General features: G+C 34.4%; 1 protein-coding gene across 2 annotated transcripts in view; it reads right to left on the minus strand.

The window, feature by feature from the left end:
* NVL (nuclear VCP like) overlaps positions 1-20,781 on the minus strand; it is an 85,019-nt gene that overhangs the window by 23,914 nt on the left and 40,324 nt on the right. For both annotated transcript variants that reach the window (XM_051993378.1, XM_051993379.1), the window contains 5 exons: positions 13,345-13,609; positions 10,462-10,680; positions 9,717-9,821; positions 5,222-5,284; positions 829-948 (listed from right to left, as the gene is read on the minus strand). In XM_051993378.1, coding sequence (XP_051849338.1) covers positions 829-948; positions 5,222-5,284; positions 9,717-9,821; positions 10,462-10,680; positions 13,345-13,609 — 772 coding nt within the window. The remainder of the gene's footprint in view (positions 1-828; positions 949-5,221; positions 5,285-9,716; positions 9,822-10,461; positions 10,681-13,344; positions 13,610-20,781) is intronic.

Below are 20,781 nucleotides of genomic sequence, written 5' to 3' on the forward strand. Positions count from 1 at the left end.
TTTGTCTTATCACTTAAAAAAAACCTCTGAATACAAACAAATGAAAAATGTAATCCTATTTAAAAGTATTTGTCCAAGTACAAGAGAGCAGCCTAATTCCAGAATGTTTTTCCAAGGGAAAAGAAAAATGAAAACATGATTAGGGTTTTCTCTCTGCAGGTTTTTAAGTAAATCCTTAAGAACATTTAAATTTTTTTTTAAAGGATATATTTAGAATGTAAATGTCATGTCTTTTCATGATAAAGTGAAAGGAATTGAAAAAAAGCCACTCACTGGCTGAAGAGTGAATAATAAAAAATTTTGTGGATCTTTCTGGAGCTGGTTTATTAGTTCAGGGGAAAACTAAAGCCAAAGGTCCAGTCTGATAGTTCAGCTAGAAAATCATGGCCCCAAATTCCATTATTAATCCCACTTTTAAATGAATCTCTTGAAGCCTCATTAGAAACCCAGAATGACAGAATTTGATCAAATTTAAAAAAACTAAAAAGTCCACTTCTGGGCCTCTAGAGTTGGGAACCTGGAAGTCTCCTTTCTCTAGAGCCAAGATGGCAAGGAATAATGTAAGTTATAGGAATTGAAAGCTTAAGTTCCTCCCTTTATTATTATGTGGAAAAGATAGTATCAGTGCTATAGAGTGGTCAAAGTACATACAAGCACGGCAAAATGAGGGCCAAAGAATTATGGCTCAGCACAATGTACCCCTGAAAAAGTAAAGGCAGACAATATTTCACAAACTCATTTGCTATAATAAGTGACCATTGCAAATTAACCCTCTTTTAAAAAGATCTAAACAGATACATATAAAAGTTTACCATCTGTGAAGCTCACCTCCACTTTTGCTCTTTGAGGGCACAATCCATCTATTTCATCAAAGAAGATGACACATGGTGCTGAATTTCTAGCCCGCTGGAAAACCTGTCGCACAGCTGACTCACTCTGTCCAACGTACTAAATATGCATGTTAACAAAAAAGAGAAAGTTCAAGTTGAGTGTTTTGTGGTTTTTTTTTTTTTTTTTAAACAATACTACTAACATCATATGGCCACCTGAAGCTCACAGGAAAAAGACATCTCCTTCCTGCTCCTACCCCCCTCCCTGACCAAGCCAATGACAACATGGTCAGAAATCGGACATGTGTAGGCTCTGTGCCTTCTAAGAAGGACAACAAAATGAAAAAACAAACTGTTATTCTGCCCAGCAAGAAAAATTTGAGAAAAAAATTAGTGTTATCTTAGAACTCATAATTTTACAAAAATTATAGGCATAATTCCATGGCCTGAGAATCGATAAAGAAAGACTCCACAAGAAAAAGAACCTCTCTAGAAAAAGTTTGACAATACAATTGTGAATGTTCCAGGTGAGAAAGCAAAGAGGGAACATATAAAGGAGCTAATCTAACACCCCAGGGAGCCTTCTGATGAACTCAAGATTCTAAAAAAGGTATGTATAGAAATGAAGGAAGAAAATATAAACAGGAATAGACATTAAGTTGCATAAAACTTCAAGAATGGCCCCAGAAAGGCAGAAGTCTCAAATGAGTTAAACACTTGAAAGATGGAAAGGGCAGCAAAAGGAACTTTTTAGGTATATTTTAAACAAGAACAAGATAAGGGTGGTTTCAGTGCTTGGGAGAGTTGGTAAAATTTGAACGTAAGACAGGGAGCTCCCAACTATTCAATTCTTACTTTGATTCAGTTTTCTCCAAGAGAAGAAAAAAGGATGGAAGGATGGACAGAAGGAGGGAGAGAAAAAAAAGGAAGGAGGGAGAGATTTCTATGGGCATGATGGAGAAATCCAAAGGAAGTCACCCCAGTGGAAAAGTAGTTCAGGATGTTTTACTCAAGTAAAACTTTATTAGGAAGGAAGAAAACCCCAATTCACCTAGTACTCTTTCCCTCCATAGTTTTGTTTGAGGTCTGACCAAGAAAATCATATAGAGGTCATTCCAGAAACATCTGGACATGCAGGTTTACTGAAGAGTTCATGTCTACTAAGGACAAAACAGAAACGGATTTAAAATCAAGCAAGAATATGTGTAGTTGAAAGAATATGATGAGGAAACAAAGGAGATCACGATTTCAAAAAATAAACATTAATTGCTTCCAGCCTAGTTAAAGACATTCTGCTGGAAAGTTTTAGAATTCTTTCTAAAGGGATGGAATAAATGTTGCCTTGTCTAAAAGCAAAGAATTCAACAGTCGTCTCTCTCTTCATATATATCTTGTGTTACCACCTTTTTATATTTTCAGTTCATTAGATAAGTGAGTTGGTAAGAAGAAATTTATTTTCTACCATTTATAAATATCCTTAAAATTATAAAAGAGTAACAATTTAGTTCTTTCTAATAAACTCTACTGAATATTTTTTAAAGTACTAAAAAGAATTGAAAGTTATTAATCCTAGGAAAGATTTCTTCAAATCTCAAAGAAAACTGCAAACAGGGCAGCTAGGTAGTGCAGTGGATAGAGCACCTGTAGTCAGGAGGACCTGAGATCAAATATGATCTCAGACACTTAACACTTCCTGGTTGTGTGACCCTGGGCAAGTCACTTAACCCCAATTGCCTCAGCAAAACAAAACAAACAAAAAAAGAGCAAATAAATACAACCTCTGAGAGTTCAACTCTGACTTAGCAAATTGGCAAAAATGGCAAAAGATGAAAATTCAAAGGGTTGGAGAGGCTATGGAAAAACAAGCATAAGATATTGTTGATGGACTATGCAATTAGTTCAAACATTCTAGAAAGCAATTTGGAATGATGCCAAAAATAAAAAGCCCACCCTCTTTGACCTAAAGATCTCAGTACTACCTCCCCAAGGAGGTAAAAAAATCAACCGATTTTTATGATAGCAAAGAACTGGAAACAAAAGAGATGACAATAGTTTGAACAGCTAAATAAAAAGTGGCACACAAAAATAAAAAATAATGAATATAAAGTATTCAGAGAAGCACGAAAAAAACTTTTTTAAGTACAGAGTACAAAGTGAAGAGCCAAATAATATACAAAATTAAATTAACTTAGATACAAAGAACCACAAAGGGAAAATAATTATAACCAGAGAAGAGATGAGAAAATATATCCCCCTTTTTTAAAGACAATGGGAGTCAAAACTGTATATACTATCAGATTAGTTATTTTATGAAGATGTTGTATTCTTCATTTTAATTTTATTACAAGAGTTGGTGCACCATGTAAAGGAGAGGAAAATATAGACTTGGAAATTAAGGCAGAGTAAATACAAAAGATATTGATAAAAATTAACAAATTATTTTCAAAGAAATTTAAATGCTTACAAAATAGAAACACAATTACAAGTGATTTTCTATATGTTATGAATCTGAATTGCTAAATCATGATTCACACACAGAATACATAAATTCAAAAAGCATTTGAAATGTACACAAGATCATAAGTGTAGTAGTAATGGCATTTCTAAGAAAATCACCTTCTTAAAGCAAGATCCACATTTGACAGTGAAATGTTTTGGTTTTTCCTTCAAAGTTTTTGCATATATCCTCTTTATAGATAATTCTCCCAAACTTCTCAATGCCATTAAAACTTGACTCTCACAATCTTTCTCTCCACCACAGCTCCCATCACAATTATATTAATACTTATGCTGATGCGGGTTGTGGTCCCTTTCAGAAACTAGTCCTTTCAGATTGATTTATTATTTTCTGATTCCCAACCTCATAATATCAATCAAAGCAGCTAGCACCTTTGGTTCACAAATCCTGGTCAAAAGCATCCCTTTGAATTCCAATAGAAGATCCGGGCCTGTCCCAGCCCCCATTGGATCTGAGCCAACTTGAGCTGTCCCAGCCCCCATGCTAATAATCTGCTCAGGTTTCCCAACCCCCACCAAGCAAATCTAGCCCTCACTGAAATCCATGGAGGAGCCAATTTGGGACTCCACCCACAGGCCCCTTTAGCTAAATCTCTTATTATAAAAGAGCCAAGCTGGAGCCCTCTCTTTGCAGAGGGTCGAAACATGCCAGCACCATGCCTGGCACCCCAAGGTCTCTCTGCCTACTGGAATCCTGTTTCCAGTGCCTTCTTATCTCTACCTTCACCTATTTCCTTAACTAGACTTTAACCTTACTTCCAAACCCCATAATAAACCTCTTTTATCAATCTAGGTTTTCGGGTCTGTAAATTCCTTTACAGGGGATTCTTGCACCACTACTAGACCGCATTTAACTCTCCACCCTTGCGCCGAATCCAATGAGGTTGCAGGGGAGCTCTGTTTGACTCCCTATACCCCGAACCTGCCACTAGACTTCAATTAAACCCTAATTTCATTTAGGTACCCCAAAGCTAGACCTCATCAATACCACGAACCTAACCATACAATTCTTCAGCCTCCTAAACTTTACCCTTATTTAATCACACACAAACATAGTTGTATTTGAGTTAGATTTCATATCTTAAAGAACCATACCACTTCTAAAATTCTTTTTTTTTTTTTTTTGCTGAGGCAATTGGGGTTAAGTGAGTTGCCCAAGGTCACATAGCTAGGTTAACTGTTAAGTGTCTGAGGCCAGATTTGAATTCAGATCCTCTTGATTTCAGGACTGGTGTTCTACCCACTGTACCACCTAGCTGCCCCACACTTCTAAAATTCTTAAATTTAAATTTTCATCTTTTCTTTAATAAGCAAGGAGTACAAAAATATGAAGTTTTGAAAAGAATTACAAAATATAAGTGACCACCTAAAAACAAGCTCTAAATCATTTAAGTATAAGAGAAATAATAAACTGAGAGTTCAGGAAAATGGTCAAAGATGACTAAAAATAGGAACAATCAGTATTGGAGGAGCAATAGGAAGGCAGAAACTTGGTGCAATGATAACAGAGATGTCAAGTAGCCAGATTACTCAGGATATCAATTTGGAAATATGTAAGTAAAATGACTAATACCCATAATCTTGGCATCAGAAATTCTATTACTGGGCAAGTAACAAAAGAAAAATTAAAGATAGAAACAAAAAACTGGAACTAATAAATAAATAATGGAGTACACACTGGAGTAGTTTCCCATCAATTGAGAAAAGCTTTTTTTAAAGGCATATGAACACAATGGATCATTTTGCAGTAAGAAATAAAAAATATGAAGAAGACATTTAGATACTTTCTACTCTAATCAGAATTAATTTTCCTTTTCCTAACGTAGTAATTAAAGACATCTCAATCAATGGTTAATGTCACTAATATTACTCACCATATTTAACAATTCAGGGCCCTTCACTGAAATGAAATTCAGTCCACATTCATTTGCAACAGCCTAAAAAAATGAAAGTGAAACAAATAAGCTGAATATTACTTATTGCATGGTAACTGTTTTTGTGTCCCTCATTATTTTTCCCAACCCTTCTTATAGTTGTATTTATCTTCTTCTTCCTCAGCGATTTCAGTAAATTACAATGAGTGAAGATGAAGAAATGAGTCAGAACTAAATCAAAGGAAGGCAATAAAAAATGCTAACCGAAACAGTCTATGAACTATATGCAAATAACACAAGCTATAAAACAACAAATATAGTCCTCGTTTCACTTTACAAGTTTGGATAACGCATTGGCAAAAATTCTAGCAAAGTACATTGTATTAATATTTATATAAGGAATAACAATTTATATTTATTTATAACATATTATTTATAAATTTTTATTTATTATTCATATTATATTATATATTATAATATTATTTATAAATAAATTTATAGCAATTTATATAAGAGTTCTTTTTAGGGGAGTAGTTTTGCATTTTTAAATGTCTACATTTCTCTGGGAGAAAAAAAAATGGAGCTTGAAAACTACATAAATGGCCGTATATGTGAAAACATAATTGTGACATGGGTTTAAAAAAGTTATACAAGATGCAGAGTTGAAGGATAACACACTACTATTGAGAACATATGATTCAAATAGAGTAAGTTAGGAACCAGAATCCAAACAAAGAAATGAACATTGTTGAACAGATTAAATCAGAATTTGGCACAATAACTTCTTTTAAATCTATCTCATTCTTTGGGAATCATACCTCCAAACAATTCAAAGCAATTGAAAAATCGTGGAAGGGGGCAGTTAGGTGGAGTAGTGGTGCAGTGGCTAGAACACCAGCTCTGAAGTCAGGAGGACCTGAGTTCAAATCTGGCCTCAGACACTTAATACTTCCTAGCTGTGTAACCCTGGAAAAGTCACTTAACCCCAATTGCTGGGAGGAGAGGAGGGGGGGTGGGAAAGGGAGAAGAGAATCATGTAAGTCAAAATTTGAAAGAGGTCTGAATGAATAAATCATATAATCTCTCTGGGTCTTAGTTTCCTAATTTATACAATGAGGCTGTTGGATAATATCCAAGGTCCTTTCCATATCTAAAAATCCACTATTACTTAATTTCTTGCTGCATTTTGGCTTTCTCAATTAACCAAACTTGGGAAAAACCTTTAAAGCTACTGCAGCCCATGTTCTGACAAATCTAACCAGTATGGAAATTATTCACTATCTTCTGTGCTGGACATGGACTGTGTATTGTTTGAGGGCAAGTCTATAAACTTAAAGAATTTATAGAGAGTTTCATCAGGAGAAGGGTTAAGAACTCAGTGAATTTCTGGGCAACAGTAACTCAAATAATTTACTAAGGCAGAGAAGGATTGGGAATTGCATAAGGGAAGATAATATAAACAATAATAAAAATATAAGTATTTTGAAATATTGAAATAATACCTCCCTCAGCAAGTGATTGGGAATATGGCATTCTAGACACAAGTGAATTTTGTGGGCAACTAAATTTAATCTTTACATTCTTGAACTTTTTCTCTTACACCTGTTTCCGAAAAAATTCACTCCCGTACCTTCTTAAACTTTATATATTGAAGGAGTGTGTATGTCAAAATAGATTATTAGCATATAGAAATTTCCCCATCCCCCTTCACTGACACAGATTACATGTCTTCTGAAATTAAGAGGTTTTTACAATTGCCTGGGGTGCAAGTCAAGTGATTTGTCCATAATTTTTAATCTGACAAATAATAACTAAGGTACCATGAAGACCTATTGACTAATGCCCAGCTGTTTCTTGCTCATGCAATAGCCTAGAATACTTTAATTACTGTTTCTTTTCCATTTCAAATAACTCCAAAAGGCATAAAATACCTGAGGATTAACCTCCTAAAGCACATAAAAGACTTGCATAGATTCAATTACAGAGTACTCCTTAAAGAATTAAAGAACAACCTGAAGAATAGACGGAATATTCAGTGCTCATGAACATAATATAACGTAACAATTAACATAGTTTTAATGCTACATCAAATCAAATTATCAAGAGATAATTTTACATTTTACAGAACTTGATAAAATAATAATAAAATTCATGTGAAAAAACAAAAGATCTGGAATATCAAGGGAAATGATCAAAAGTAAGGAGGAAATGAAAGGACAATAGAACTTCAGATCTCAAACTATATTATAAAGCAGCAGTCATCAAGTTTTGATCTGGTATTGGTTAAAGAAAAGAAAAACAGATCAACAGAACAGACCAGAAAAGGGAGATACAGTCCAACAGAAATTAGGCTAATAGACGAAGATCCTATATACTATACTTCACATGTGATCTTAATGAAAAGACCATATTATAAAAAAATTAGAAGACAAACAAAACAGATCAGGTACCTCTTAAAGTTATGGCTTAGAAAACTATTTTTAATCAAACAAGAGTTAGAAGCAATTACAAAATTACAAAATTTTGATTATTTGAAACTGAAAATCTTTTGTACAAATCTTTAACACATCTAGGATAAGGGAAGTGGCTGAATGAAAAAAAATCTGTCAAATTTTTTTGATATATATAAACAATAAATATATACACATATATGTATATATGAATGCATATATATATAACTAATAGCTATTCTCCAATAAATAAGTGGTTAAATGATATGCAAAGACCTACAATATATTGACAATGATATAAAAAAATGCTCCAAATGAGAAATGTACACCAAAAAAAATGCTGAAGTTTCACTTCACATATTGCAAACTGGCAATTGGCAATGTCATAAGGGTTGTAGACTCACAAGCAATAACTAATACTTTGTTGGTAGAATGGTGAAATGACAAAAACCATTTTGGAAAACAATTTGAAATTATGCAGATGGAGTAAACAGAATAAATAGGATCAAGAAAAAATATATAATAACTACAACAATGTCAAAAGAACACAGCAAAAAATTAAAAGCAAATGTAACAAAATTATAAAGATCAAATGGAACCCAAATGAAAATATATGAGAAGCCACCCACAATTTACCCCTTCATGGAGAAAGGAAGGTTTTTATACTTTCTCAATACATTGATCAAGCATGCTAACTTTTTTTTCCTCTCAAAAATAAATACTATTTGTCATATGGAATGGCTCTCAAAGAGGAGGAGGAGAAAGAAAGATACATGAGATATAGTGCTATGAAAAAGAGAAAACGACAAAAAACTTCTTTAAAATTTTGCTATACTATTTTTTTCCCTAACAGAACTCACTTATTGTCAGATACTAGTAGCCCATTCTATCTCACATTACTTTAGGTGCTGCTAATATGATGTTTACTTTCTTTTAAGAAAAATGAAAGAATTCTGAGACAAGCCACATCAATGAATTAAGTTGGAAAATTGCAATAGAGAATTCAAAGTGAATAAGTAATTTTATGCCTTTCCATGAAGGAAACAATGTGGGCTTCATGAAGACTGCCTTTTACTATGGCACTTGAAGCTTTTTCCACTAGAATTTGGGCTTCTTGGGATCAGATTTTCTTCCCTTCTGTTATATAGTACTTAGCATAATGCCTGGCACACTGCCACTTAATCAATTCCTTCCAATTTGACTTATTTCTAAAACTTTAAATAGAGATTACTGAAAGTCTGATGGGTGAAGAAGGCATACACCATTCTTTTTGTTAGGTGATTAAACAAAGCTGGGGTAACAAAAAGAGTATTAAAAGCTGAAAGTTAAAATGAAATTTTTAAAATTTTGGATTAACAATTATTTATCCCAATTGACTTAACAAAGTTATCAGTAACTTCTTTAAAGAAAGCCATTATGCAGAATTTATCAGTATGTAAAATAAAACAGAGCATCTAGGTAGTGCCAGGCCTAGAGTCAAGAAAATCTGAGTTCAAATCCAGATTCAGGCACTTACTATGTGACTCTGGGCAAGTCACTTATCCCTATATGCCTCAGTTTCCTCATCTGAAAAATGAACTAGAGAAGTAAATGACAAACCATTGCCATATCTTTGCAAGAAAATCCCAAATGGGGTCACAAAGAGTAGGACACAACTGAAACAAACGAACAAAACCAAAAAGCAAAGCAACTATTGTCAGACACATATGTTTAAAAGTCCCAAATATAATTATGACCAAAGAAACATGGGATCCACAGAGCTACTACTACAGTTTCAATTCCAAACAGCTCTTGTCCATCACTTTTAAACCCCCACCCCCCAAAAAAGAGGCCTGAAAAGTATCAAATATATGTTCTTCAAAGTAGAAAAGCTAAAAATAAGACAGTGGCTCATAACAATCAAGATATCTAGTAAAGTGCTATTAAGTTATGATAAGTTTTGTTCCTTTTATCCAGACATTACTTGTGAGAAAACACGCCACATAGGGACACGTGACTTGATCATAGTGTGTGGTACAATATACAATATGCAGTTGAACACCCACCTTTGCCAAGAGTGTCTTGCCACAGCCAGGTGGTCCTGCAAGAAGGATACCAGCTGGAGTCATTAATCCAAGAGCTTTAACCTGATCTGGATAGCGCAATGGGGCCTAGAAACAAAAATCCCAACATAGTTTAATTATTAGTCAGTTTCCAACAGAACTACCAAATGGAATTAATGATTTGCAGTCTTGATGTTCCCATCAAAAGGACAAAAGACAAGGTTGGGGAATCAACTGGACCATATGCCTGCGAGGCATTATTTATAAAAATGCTTGTTACAAAATTCTCAGAAATCACTCAGGTTTCTGGAAAATGTAGATTTTACACAAATCAGGAGAGGCCTGTCTGATATACCTTCTCTTGCAATTTAAACTGATATCCATTTCTTATCCTTTTTCATTTATTTTAACAATAGATTTGATTTCAATCATTATTAAAGTTGATTAATAAGTAAAAATGAAAATTTAACACAAAAACTAAAAGATGAAATTAAATTTAAAAATATTTATTTTTCAAATGTATTCAATTTAGAATTTGGCTTCAGAATGAAACTTGATGTATCTCTGGTTCAGTTGACACATAATCACCAACTAAAAATAAAGAAAAATCTAAGGAAAGTCTTAAAAGCATATACCATTTCTGCAATGAAGGTGTTGAAACCAAGATACCTATGTATACAACAGAATACAATAGCGCAATTTCTTTGTCTTTCATTGCTTCATGTGATTTAACATTAAACACACCTACCAATATTGCCATGGTGAGCTCCTCTCGAATATCTTCCAGTGCTCCAATATCTGACCAGGTCACATTAGGGACAGTGACAAAGCCTTCTCTCTTAGCAGAAGGTTGTACTTTGGACAAAGCAACAATGAAATCATTCATTTCTATGCATAACATTTGCAGCTGCTCTTCTGGGATGGAGTTTTGGTCCTTTAATAACTCTAGTAGCCTCAGTAATTCATCCTTGGAGATAGAAGGTATGGAGGCAGGGAGAGGAGAATCAAATAACATTTAGGGTTTACTAAAAAGATCACATCTATGTTTTTATACTTATTTTTAACACCTCCTCTTCAATCTCCTCCCCGATCCCCAGACATCTATTGTTATTTCTCTGGAAGTTAGAATAAGCTTCTTTACAAATGAATGGTTTTCCTAAATTGACATCACTGTGAATATGACTCGGTGCCATCAAGGTTAGACACGCTGCAATGAAATGGTCCTCCATTAATTTTTTTACAATCAAATCAATCAAATATTTATTAAATGTCTACTATTTATACAGTGCCTAGCAGTGTACTAGATATTAGGAGAATACAAGTACACGAAATGAAACAAAAGCTATACAACAACAAATGTACAGGAAAATATTTCAATAACAGCTTAATTGCTCCCCACTAGCATAAGAAATACAATTGTTTGGATAGAGGATAAAACACAGTAAAGGAAATATACTTTACATAGCAATATGGAGCAGTCAAGTAGATAAGAGACCTAGCTGCAGAGAAAAGTAAACAGTAAAATGGACTATCTTTAAAATTTCCTAGATCATGACAATGAATGGAATCTCCAATTCTGGAAATATAGCATAGCAGGAGCTAAGAATTGTACAGAAGAATGAGACATATAATTATTTTGTTTAAAAGAATATGCATTTGAGAAATTTGAGAAAATTGTAGCAAATTTATATTTATTAAAGGAGCAAGCATATAAAATGCATGAGTCTTTCTATTTTAAAGAAAAAAGGTTTTCTTATAAAAACCCGTGGAATCATTATCAATCAACTAACAAGGATAAACATTAGTTTATTTATTTATTTATTTTTTGGGATAAGCATTAGTTTAGAAGAACTTTTTAATACCCAGAATAGTTTTAAAAACTAGATGTATAACCATCAGTCTTAGCTGGTTTAAATATTAATCATGATATAGAGAAAAGAAAAGATCAAATGACTTTAAGTTCCTTTCCCATTTTAAAATAAATGGCATCTCAGACAACTTTTCATACAAAGGCCTGACAGGTTCTGGGACACATTATCCTCAATATGTAGCTAAGCATGTCTACAAACTATAATGGAAGAGTATAGGGAAAGAAAGAAGACTCTTGTTCACCCTTAAGGATAAACAGGATTTGGATGGGTGAAGAGGACAGAAAAAGACAGAAGAATGGGAGTGAAGACAGGAAAGCAAGTGGACAGTTAAACCAATCTTTTAAGCATAAGGCAGAGTATAGTAGTACAATGAAAATGTGAATTAATATCCTTTTCATTTCTGTTTCTTAAGCTTACCTTTTGAAATGGGAGGTTTCCTTTAATTTGGAATGCCTATTTGGTGAGCATCACTTTTAAAAATTCCCTGCTTTCATATAGTGAAGAAGCCTTCAGAAATTCATGTTACAAACAGAAGGCCAAGTAAAGGATTATAGAATTATTAAATAGACCAAAAATTACTTTTAGAAATGATTCCATATTTTATAATACACAATGTGATTTATTAAAACAATTCTCCCCCAATAGATTTTAAAGGTGATTTCATTTATAAGAATTTCATTAACAATTAACTTTCGCATATTTGAAGAGTGAGAAGGGACCTCAGAACTTGCCTAATCCAATAAAGATCCCTTCTACCATATCCCCAACAACTAACTGGTCATCTAATCTGTGCTTGATTAAGAATTCTTAATTTCCTTTCAAGGCTGAGGTACTTCTTGATGTAGTTTTCCCTGATTTCCTCCCCCCAACTCAAACTATTCTCTTTAAAATTTCCTAGATTTCCTAATTTTCTCCTCCTCAAATATGATCACTTCTCTCCTTTACCCCAGCCACCCGACTCTAACCCGACTCTCGCCTCCCGATTCTAACCCTTTATTAAATGAATCTGTATGGATCATATTTCTAATAACTAGTCTATTGCATAATAAATGATTATTGAATTATTAACTTAAATAAAGTTTGCTTGTAGTTCCCAATAAGAGTTGATCAGACACAGAACAGTACAGACTGGATTTAGAGTAGGAAGATCCAGTCGAATACCCCAACCCTGCCACTTTATTACTTAATCATGAGGGGCTTTCTCTGGTTATAAAATAAAGACTTCATAATCTCTAGGGACTCATCTAAATCTAAATGTTATCAAAATTTTCCTTGAAAAGTTTTTGCCTGACAAATATTCTTCTGAGCTTGTTGTGACTGACTTCACACTCTATCTGACTTGAAACTACAAAAGTCCACTGAAAAACATGCCCAAATTGCTTAAAACCCTTGTAATTATATAAAGTTTGCTAAAGATCCAGTCTACTCAAAATAAATAATTGAGAAGGAACTGTAAATTTTTTTAGAGCCCAGCTTCTAAAACTGTGGGTCTCATAATTATAATTTATTATCAGTGAATGTTTGATTCCTATTTTATAGACCTATGTATTTGGGGGTCACATAAAAATATCTCAAGACAAAAGGGGTCATGAGTGAAAAAAGTCTGAAAAGCCCTGGTAACAAACTTTCCTATAATTTTAAAGTAAATAACAGTTACTACTTCAAGCAATGATGCCAATGAATAGGTTGTCTTATAAACGTAAACTGGCTTGGCTTAATTAAAATAAAGAATACAAGGAAGAAGGCTTGTAGTCATTTACCTTTACAGGAAGGTCCTGTGGTTTTAAACAATTTTCTGTTTCCATCAGCTCTACCAGACTTCCCTCTGTTGTCATATTTCCAGACCGATCATCTTTGTGCTTCATCACATTTAGCTTTAACAGAACCCTATCAACAGCACAGCTGACAGCTTCCTGACGCAGTGCCATTAGATCAGCACCAACATAACCTGGTGTAAGGTGGGCTAAGTGACGAAAATCAAAAGCCTCAGGGAGCTTCATCTTTCTACACAAAGTCCGAAGAATTCTGTTATGGGGAGAAGCAGGAAGTAAAAATGTGGGTATCCATTTAAATGCATAAAACTATCTGTTAAATTAAAATTAACTCTCAAGATGTTAGAAAATTAAAAAAAAAAATCAAATTCATCACACTTCAACCCAATCCAAATATTTAATGAACATTTTTGATTCCAAAGCACTAGGCCAACTTGACAAGATGATGAAACTTTTTTGGATACCCCCAACTTCTACCCTTCCTGTTATGCATTTAATATTTGTTTATTAGTTATAGCAAAGGAGCTAAGATGGCATAGTGAATAGCCTCAAAACCAGAAAAAGCAAGGTTATTGCCTCTGGCATATGCTAGCTATGTAATCCTGGCCACGTCTCTAAGAAAGTAAGACTGAAAGAAAAAAAGACTTTTATAGAAAAATACTAAGAACTGCATTGGTACAGGGAATTTTCTCATCTGGGAATTCCCTATAAAACACAAATCCAATCTATGTCTCTAACTATTTATTCCATATATACTTAAATATTATTCACGAGTCTTCTCTGTTAGAAAATAAGTTCTTTGATAGGGATTGTTTTATTCTTTCTATGTGTAAAAAGATACTATCCTAGAGGGGTGGAATGTTTACTTCATTACCTCACTTACACTAGATATATGCATATTAAATGATTATCAGTTGACTGAGAAAAAAAAAAGAGTAATCTGGATAGCAGTAATGAGGACTTGCACCATAAGATAATTTCTGGCACATTTTGCCATAATTTCTAGCTTGACTTAAAGATGCCATCCTTGGAAAGGTAAGTGAATGATTTACTGAATTAATTCATAGTTACTCCATACCAAGAAGTATGCTAAGGATAAGGGATAGAAATAGAGAAATACAATCTCTTTTTGATAAGGAGCTCACCTTCTACCTGGGGGGAAACATTACATTAAAAAGTGGACAGTCAATGTTGGAAAAATTATCCATATATATGCTTTATAAATTAAAAAAAAAAAAAGTGGACAGGATAAATGAAAACCTGAACAGTTGGTCAGATAACAATGCCTGGAGTCTTCACGGCATAAAAAGCACGTCAGATGGCAAGATCAGGAAAACCTTAGGAGGCAGCAATCAAATGGTAAAAGTCTAGCCCAGAATCCTCCATTTCACAGGAAGTGAACTGAGACTCACTGCTAATGTGACTCAACCAAGAACTAAATGATAAAGTACACATGATGGGTACTTTAGAGGAAAGTGACTTTTAGATGTCAGAATTCAATAGAGAGGAAAAATAGACATCATCAGATATGCCTCCAAATTTTAGGGACAGCACAGTTCAAACAGAACTAAATTGATAAATAAGAAATCAGCAACTGTTTATTAAGCATCAGTTATATGTCAGGCAGTGGTGAATACCAAAAAAAATAAAAAAATAAAAATAAAGAAGAAGAAGGAAAGAAAGAAAGAAAAAAGAAATAATCCCTTCTTCCCATAAGCTTGCACTGCAGTAAGAGAAAGAAGGAAAAAAGGGAGAAAGGAACTCTGGTAGACAATAAGGAACCAAAAAGTAGACATTTAAGTATTACAAATAGCCTGACAAATAAAATAGAAAAAAACATCAAATGAACCATGAAATTTGGAAAATTTTAACTGGTATCATTCTCTCTTTAAAGCCAATTTGGTTGCTAGAGTACGGAACCAAAGATACATGTAATTCATTATAATTCTCCTTGTTATATATGTATGAGCAAACAATATTGCTGATAAACAAAAGGCTCTCTACAGAATAAGACCTGAACTCTAATCCTGGTATTGAATCTGATCTCCTTGTGATAACATAACTGATATCATCATCAACTCCTCCAACCCCAAGTATTTGTTTGACCTACTAGAGAATGACAACTTTATAACAATAACAACAACATAAAAAAGGTCTACCATTTTATATATATATATATTTAGGGTTTGCAAAGCTTTTACAAATATCTCATTTGGTCATCACAATAATCCTGGAAAATAGGTGCTACTACTATCCCCATTTTATAGTTGAGAAAACTGAGGTGGACAAAAGTTAAGTGACTTGCCGAGAGTCATACAGCTACTAAGTATCTAAGACTGGATCTGAATCTAACTCTTCTTAACTCTAGGGCCAATGCTCCATTTACTGCAGTAAATTTTATTATACCTCAATCTAGTTCCCTCATATGTTTTAGGCATTCAATCTCATAATGAGAATAATTATGATGAGAAAGGCTTCATTGTTAAGCCTATCAGATTTCTCTAGCCTAGACTTGCATTTTAAAAAAAATTCTATGAATATAAATATTGAAAACCCAATAAATAATCCATGATATAATATAGTATATATAATAATATAATATAATAGTCCAAGAAGACTCAGCAGCTTTTAAATAATTAAATTCATATTACAATTGTTAAACTACTTCTGGCTTCAAGGGAAAAGCCTGGGACAAGGAGCCAAAGAAGAGGAAAGGGTTTGAAATGATTAGGAAGTTATGTAAATTATTTGGAAGAATTTGCTCTACTGAAATTCGTCAGAAATTAAATTTAGGGAGGAAAAATTCAGGAGAAATTAAGGAAAATTTGAAAAATAATCTGCTAGTCCAAAAGTAAATTAAATAGGATATAAATAGACTAAAGAGGATTTATTGTTATTCAATCGTGTCTGACTTTGTAGTCCCCCTTTTGAGATTTTCTTGGCAAAGATACTGGAGTAGTTTGCCATTTCCTTTTCTGGTTCACCTTACAGATGAGGAAACTGAGGAAAACAAACTGAAGTGACTTTTCTGGGTCACATTGTCAGTAAGTATCTAAGTTGAACTAAGTTCACCCTAAATTGAACTCATATAGATGAGTCTTCCTGACTTCAGGTCCAGCACCAGTCACAAAATCTCCTACTTACCCCTTAGGAGAACTAAGGAAGATTAAAGATAATTAATGAGAAGAACCAGAAGAGAAAGACTACAAAAGGAAAAAAAGATTCACAGACTAGATTATAAAGTGGGAGAAACTGGTGAAAGAAAAAATTGGTTTAAAGCTTAAGGGGAAGTGGTTGTGGCTGTGGCATTGTAGTTAAGACTAAAGAAAATTACCAAGATATTAAGAAATAGTAATGGCCTTAAATTTTAACTTATATTTAAAGCTTAGAGTTGATAAGCGAATAAACACCAAAAAGTAGCAAGGCCCACTTCATTATTAAACTGAAAATGCTCTACCAAAAGTTACCAGTGACCCTTTACTGCCATATTGAATCCCAAATTCTAAATCCCTTTTGAGTTCTATGTATTTTGTCACTTGTTAGTTACTTTCTTTCTCCATTTCTTTCAAGTTTTCAAGAAAAGGCTTCTCGTATTATTTTTCACTCTTTCTCAGTTTCCTCCATCGATAGTGTATACATAGATGGTGAGTATCCCCCAAAGCTCTATCTTTGGCCCTCTTCGTTTCTCCCTCTGTTATTACCTTGATGGTCTCATTGGCTACTACAGTTTCAATTATCATTTTTTTTTTTTTTTTTTTTGCAGATGACTGTCAGAATTTACTTATCTAGAGCCCTACTCCGACTGCCTACTTACTGCTGGACTCACAGCTAAAACTATCTATTAGACATCTCTACAACTTAAGCTAAACGTATCCCAAGCTTAATTTATATCTTTTTCCTTCAAAATTTTCCTTTTTTCTAACTTACTTTTGAGGGCATCACCATCCTCCCAGTTTAGTCATCACCCAAGTTCACAACCCAGTTGTCCTCCAACTCCCTTATCTTTCATTCTCTACAATCAACCTATTGTCAAGTCCAGTGGATGCTATCTTTGCAATATTTCTCATATCCACTCCTTCTCTCTAGGTCATTTGAATTCATGAAGGAAACTTACTGAACTTTCTAATATGGGATATCAATCTGAACATGTTTGCTGTCATTTGCAGTGTAAAGTATATTTTCCCTTTCAGAGAAAACAGAAAAAAATAAAAATGGAACATTTCTGTGTTGTCCTTGTTGGCAGTTATCATTCCATCCATGCCAAGAGGAGATCCTTTTCATTTGAATCTTTTTCTCCCAATACTAAAACCCCCTTCTGTTATCTTTAGCTTCCCATAGCAGCCAAGACTATTCTGAGCTTTAGCTCTCCTAAAACTATTTTTATAGAAACATGCCATACGCAAATTTACCCTCTGTTACTTGGCCTGGAATCTACTTTCTTTTTTATCTCTTTTTAAAATGTAAATTGAGAGGCAGCTAGGTGGCACAGTGGATGGAGCACCAGCCTTGAAGTCAGGAGGACCTGGGTTTAAATCTGGCCTCAGACACCTAACACTTCCTAGGCTTGACCCTAATAGCCTCAGCAAAAAAAAAAAAGTTAATTAGTTTGGAGTTCCTTGGCTATCCATACTGATATTTTCAGAGGCCAAAAAAAAAAAAAAAGTTAATTGTTTGGAGTTCCTTGGCTATCCATACTGATATTTTCAGACAAATCCCATTTTCCCCCTTCCAATGGAAGACAAAGACTCTTTGTCTTCAAATATTCTCGAGCATCTCCTATTCTTTTGAACTGACTTTCCTTGAAGTATTTTACTTAAGAAAACCCTATCTTTCTTCTGCACCTTGTAAAGTATGCTTTTCTAAGACCAAGAATACATAGTATACTTAGATTTTCTCTCCTTTGTCGCATCTTCAGAAAGTAGCAGTCATTTCCTATCATTTTCCAGTGAGAATTGGATTTAGGACATTCAATCACACACCAAATTGGTTGAAATAGATGGCAAAATGGGACATGAGTTTGAACACTTCTGACAATTCCTAATTTCCTAAGTCTGTTTATCTTTTTAGTTTACTCATGAACTGTCTTTGTATTGTTATTTAAATGTCTCATGTGAGCTTCTCTTCTACTTCTGACTAATAAACTCGTTCAAAGCAGGAATTGTCTTCTGCTTCGTTCTTCTTTCTCAACTCTTTGGTGCAGTGCTATGCCCAGTATTAAGAAACAGCTGGTGTCACAATGAATAGGGCACTGGACTTGGATTAGTAAATTCAATTCTAGCCTCAGGCCCTTAATAGTTGTGTGACACTGGGCCCCTGTGTTCCTTCTACCATTACAGAGAGGATTTAAAACAAGAGCAATGTTAATTGCAATAGGTAGCACTGTACATGTTATTAGAGAGCTGCTTGTGCTATGGAGTTACTAACTCAGGAAGACAATATTTATCAGAGATGAGATTTGAACTCAGATTTTTCTAATTCAGGGGTCTATTTTCTGTTACAATATGCTGTCCTGCCAATAAGACAAAACAAAACAAACAAAACCCAACCCACCATCATGCTGTCATCACACACTTGAATGTGTATTTATAAGTGTTTAACAAGAATCATGTATGCATCAACCCTATCACCTACATGGATGTCCCTGGAAAGTATACCACTAAGGTAAATGAGCTTATCCACAGAATTAAACTTTTCTCAATTTGCTGAAACCAATGGTCATAGCATTTGAGAGATTCTGAATCAGGCCGCTTATCAAACTGAAAGTCCACCCAGCTGCTGAGCTGCCCCCACTATTGTATACCCATGAACCCTGGTCAGGATGCCAGGGCCATGCCAGAAGTGCCCTCCATTAAGACTCTAAAGATTACCTGGAGAGATGCAATACTGGATAGTAGGGCTCTCTCTTGAGCTAAACACTCAAACTATACGCAGAAAGCCTAAGTGTGGAGGGATGGCTAAGGTTACCTAAAAAGTTATGTGATGGAGAACTGGCACAAGGCAAGTGCTCACAGAGAGATCTGAAGAAGTGGTACAAGGCCTCTCTGGAGACCTCCAGGATAACTGTGAGACCTGGGAGAGGCTGGCACAGGACCACACAGTATGGGGTCACTGCTCCACAGACAAAGCAGAAATCACATAGCACAGAGGAAATCAGCCAGTCTAGAGACACTTTTATCCCAAATGTCCCCTCCTTGTGGTAGAGCCTCCTAAGCTTCCAATGGACTGACCAGTCACAGCTAAACATGGTTCTCTTTGAGGAAAAATAACAACTAAGATCACAGGAGCTAGAGCAGAGAGAAAGCAAATCTTCTCTGACCACATACACAAAACTGCTGATCTTAATCTCATCGGGTGTTGTCTGAACAACTATCCCACATTGCCATACTCCATATATCAGGTATAATCGATGTAAAGTTAAGACTATTTACTTGGCAGTCATTTCTCAGAACCATCTGGCAAGGATGTAGAATTATACTATTGTGAAAAAAAATTTCTGTCCACCATAACCAGCAAATATTCAGAGGTACAAGACAACCATATTGGAGTATTCTGAAACTGAGCCTGGGATAGTGAAAAGAACAATATTGCTAACACTACAAGACAATATTGCTAATACTAGCACAGCTCCTTACACCTATTCCAGTGAAAGGAAGGAGCCAGGAAAAAAAGAAAGGCACACCTTTAGCTCTCCTTTCGTATTCTCCTCTCTAGTTTTGTGCTTCTTTAACCATCTCTTTTTTTCCTTCCCATATGCCACCCCCCTCTTCTTCTTTAATTCTCTTTATCTCTTTTTAGTTCCATGCCCTCTCCCTGATTGGATATATTGTTTGTGACGCTAAGTGAAATAAGCAGAACCAGGAGATCATTGTACACAGCAACGGCAAGATTATATGATGATAAACTGTGATGGATGTGGCTCTTCTCAACAACGGAACAATTCAGACCAGTTCCAGTGATCTTGGGATGAAGAGAGCCATCTACACCCAGAGAGAGGACTATGGGAACTGAGGATAGATCACAACATAGCATTTTCACTCTTTTTGTTGTTGGCTTGCTTTTTATTTTCTTTCTCATTTTTTCCCCTTTTTGATCTGATTTTTCTGGAGCAACATGATATTTGTGGAAATATGTATAGAGGAATTGCACATATTTAACATATATTGAATCACTTGCTGATGGGGTTAAGGGAAGGGAGAGAAAATAAATTAGAACACAAGGTTTTGTAGGGCTGAATGTCAAAAATTATTCATGTATATATTTTGAAAATAAAAAGCTTTAATTAAAACAAACAAGCAAACACAGTCAATGAAGCCAGGATTAGAAGACAAGCAAGGAAAAAATTTTTAAGCAAGTTTTTCTGATAAAGACTTAATTTTTCAAAATACATAGAAATATTTATGAGTCAAATTTAACTCACAAGTGAGT

This window comes from Antechinus flavipes, chromosome 4 (genome assembly GCF_016432865.1).
Source record: "Antechinus flavipes isolate AdamAnt ecotype Samford, QLD, Australia chromosome 4, AdamAnt_v2, whole genome shotgun sequence".
NCBI classification, from domain to species: Eukaryota; Metazoa; Chordata; class Mammalia; order Dasyuromorphia; family Dasyuridae; genus Antechinus; species Antechinus flavipes.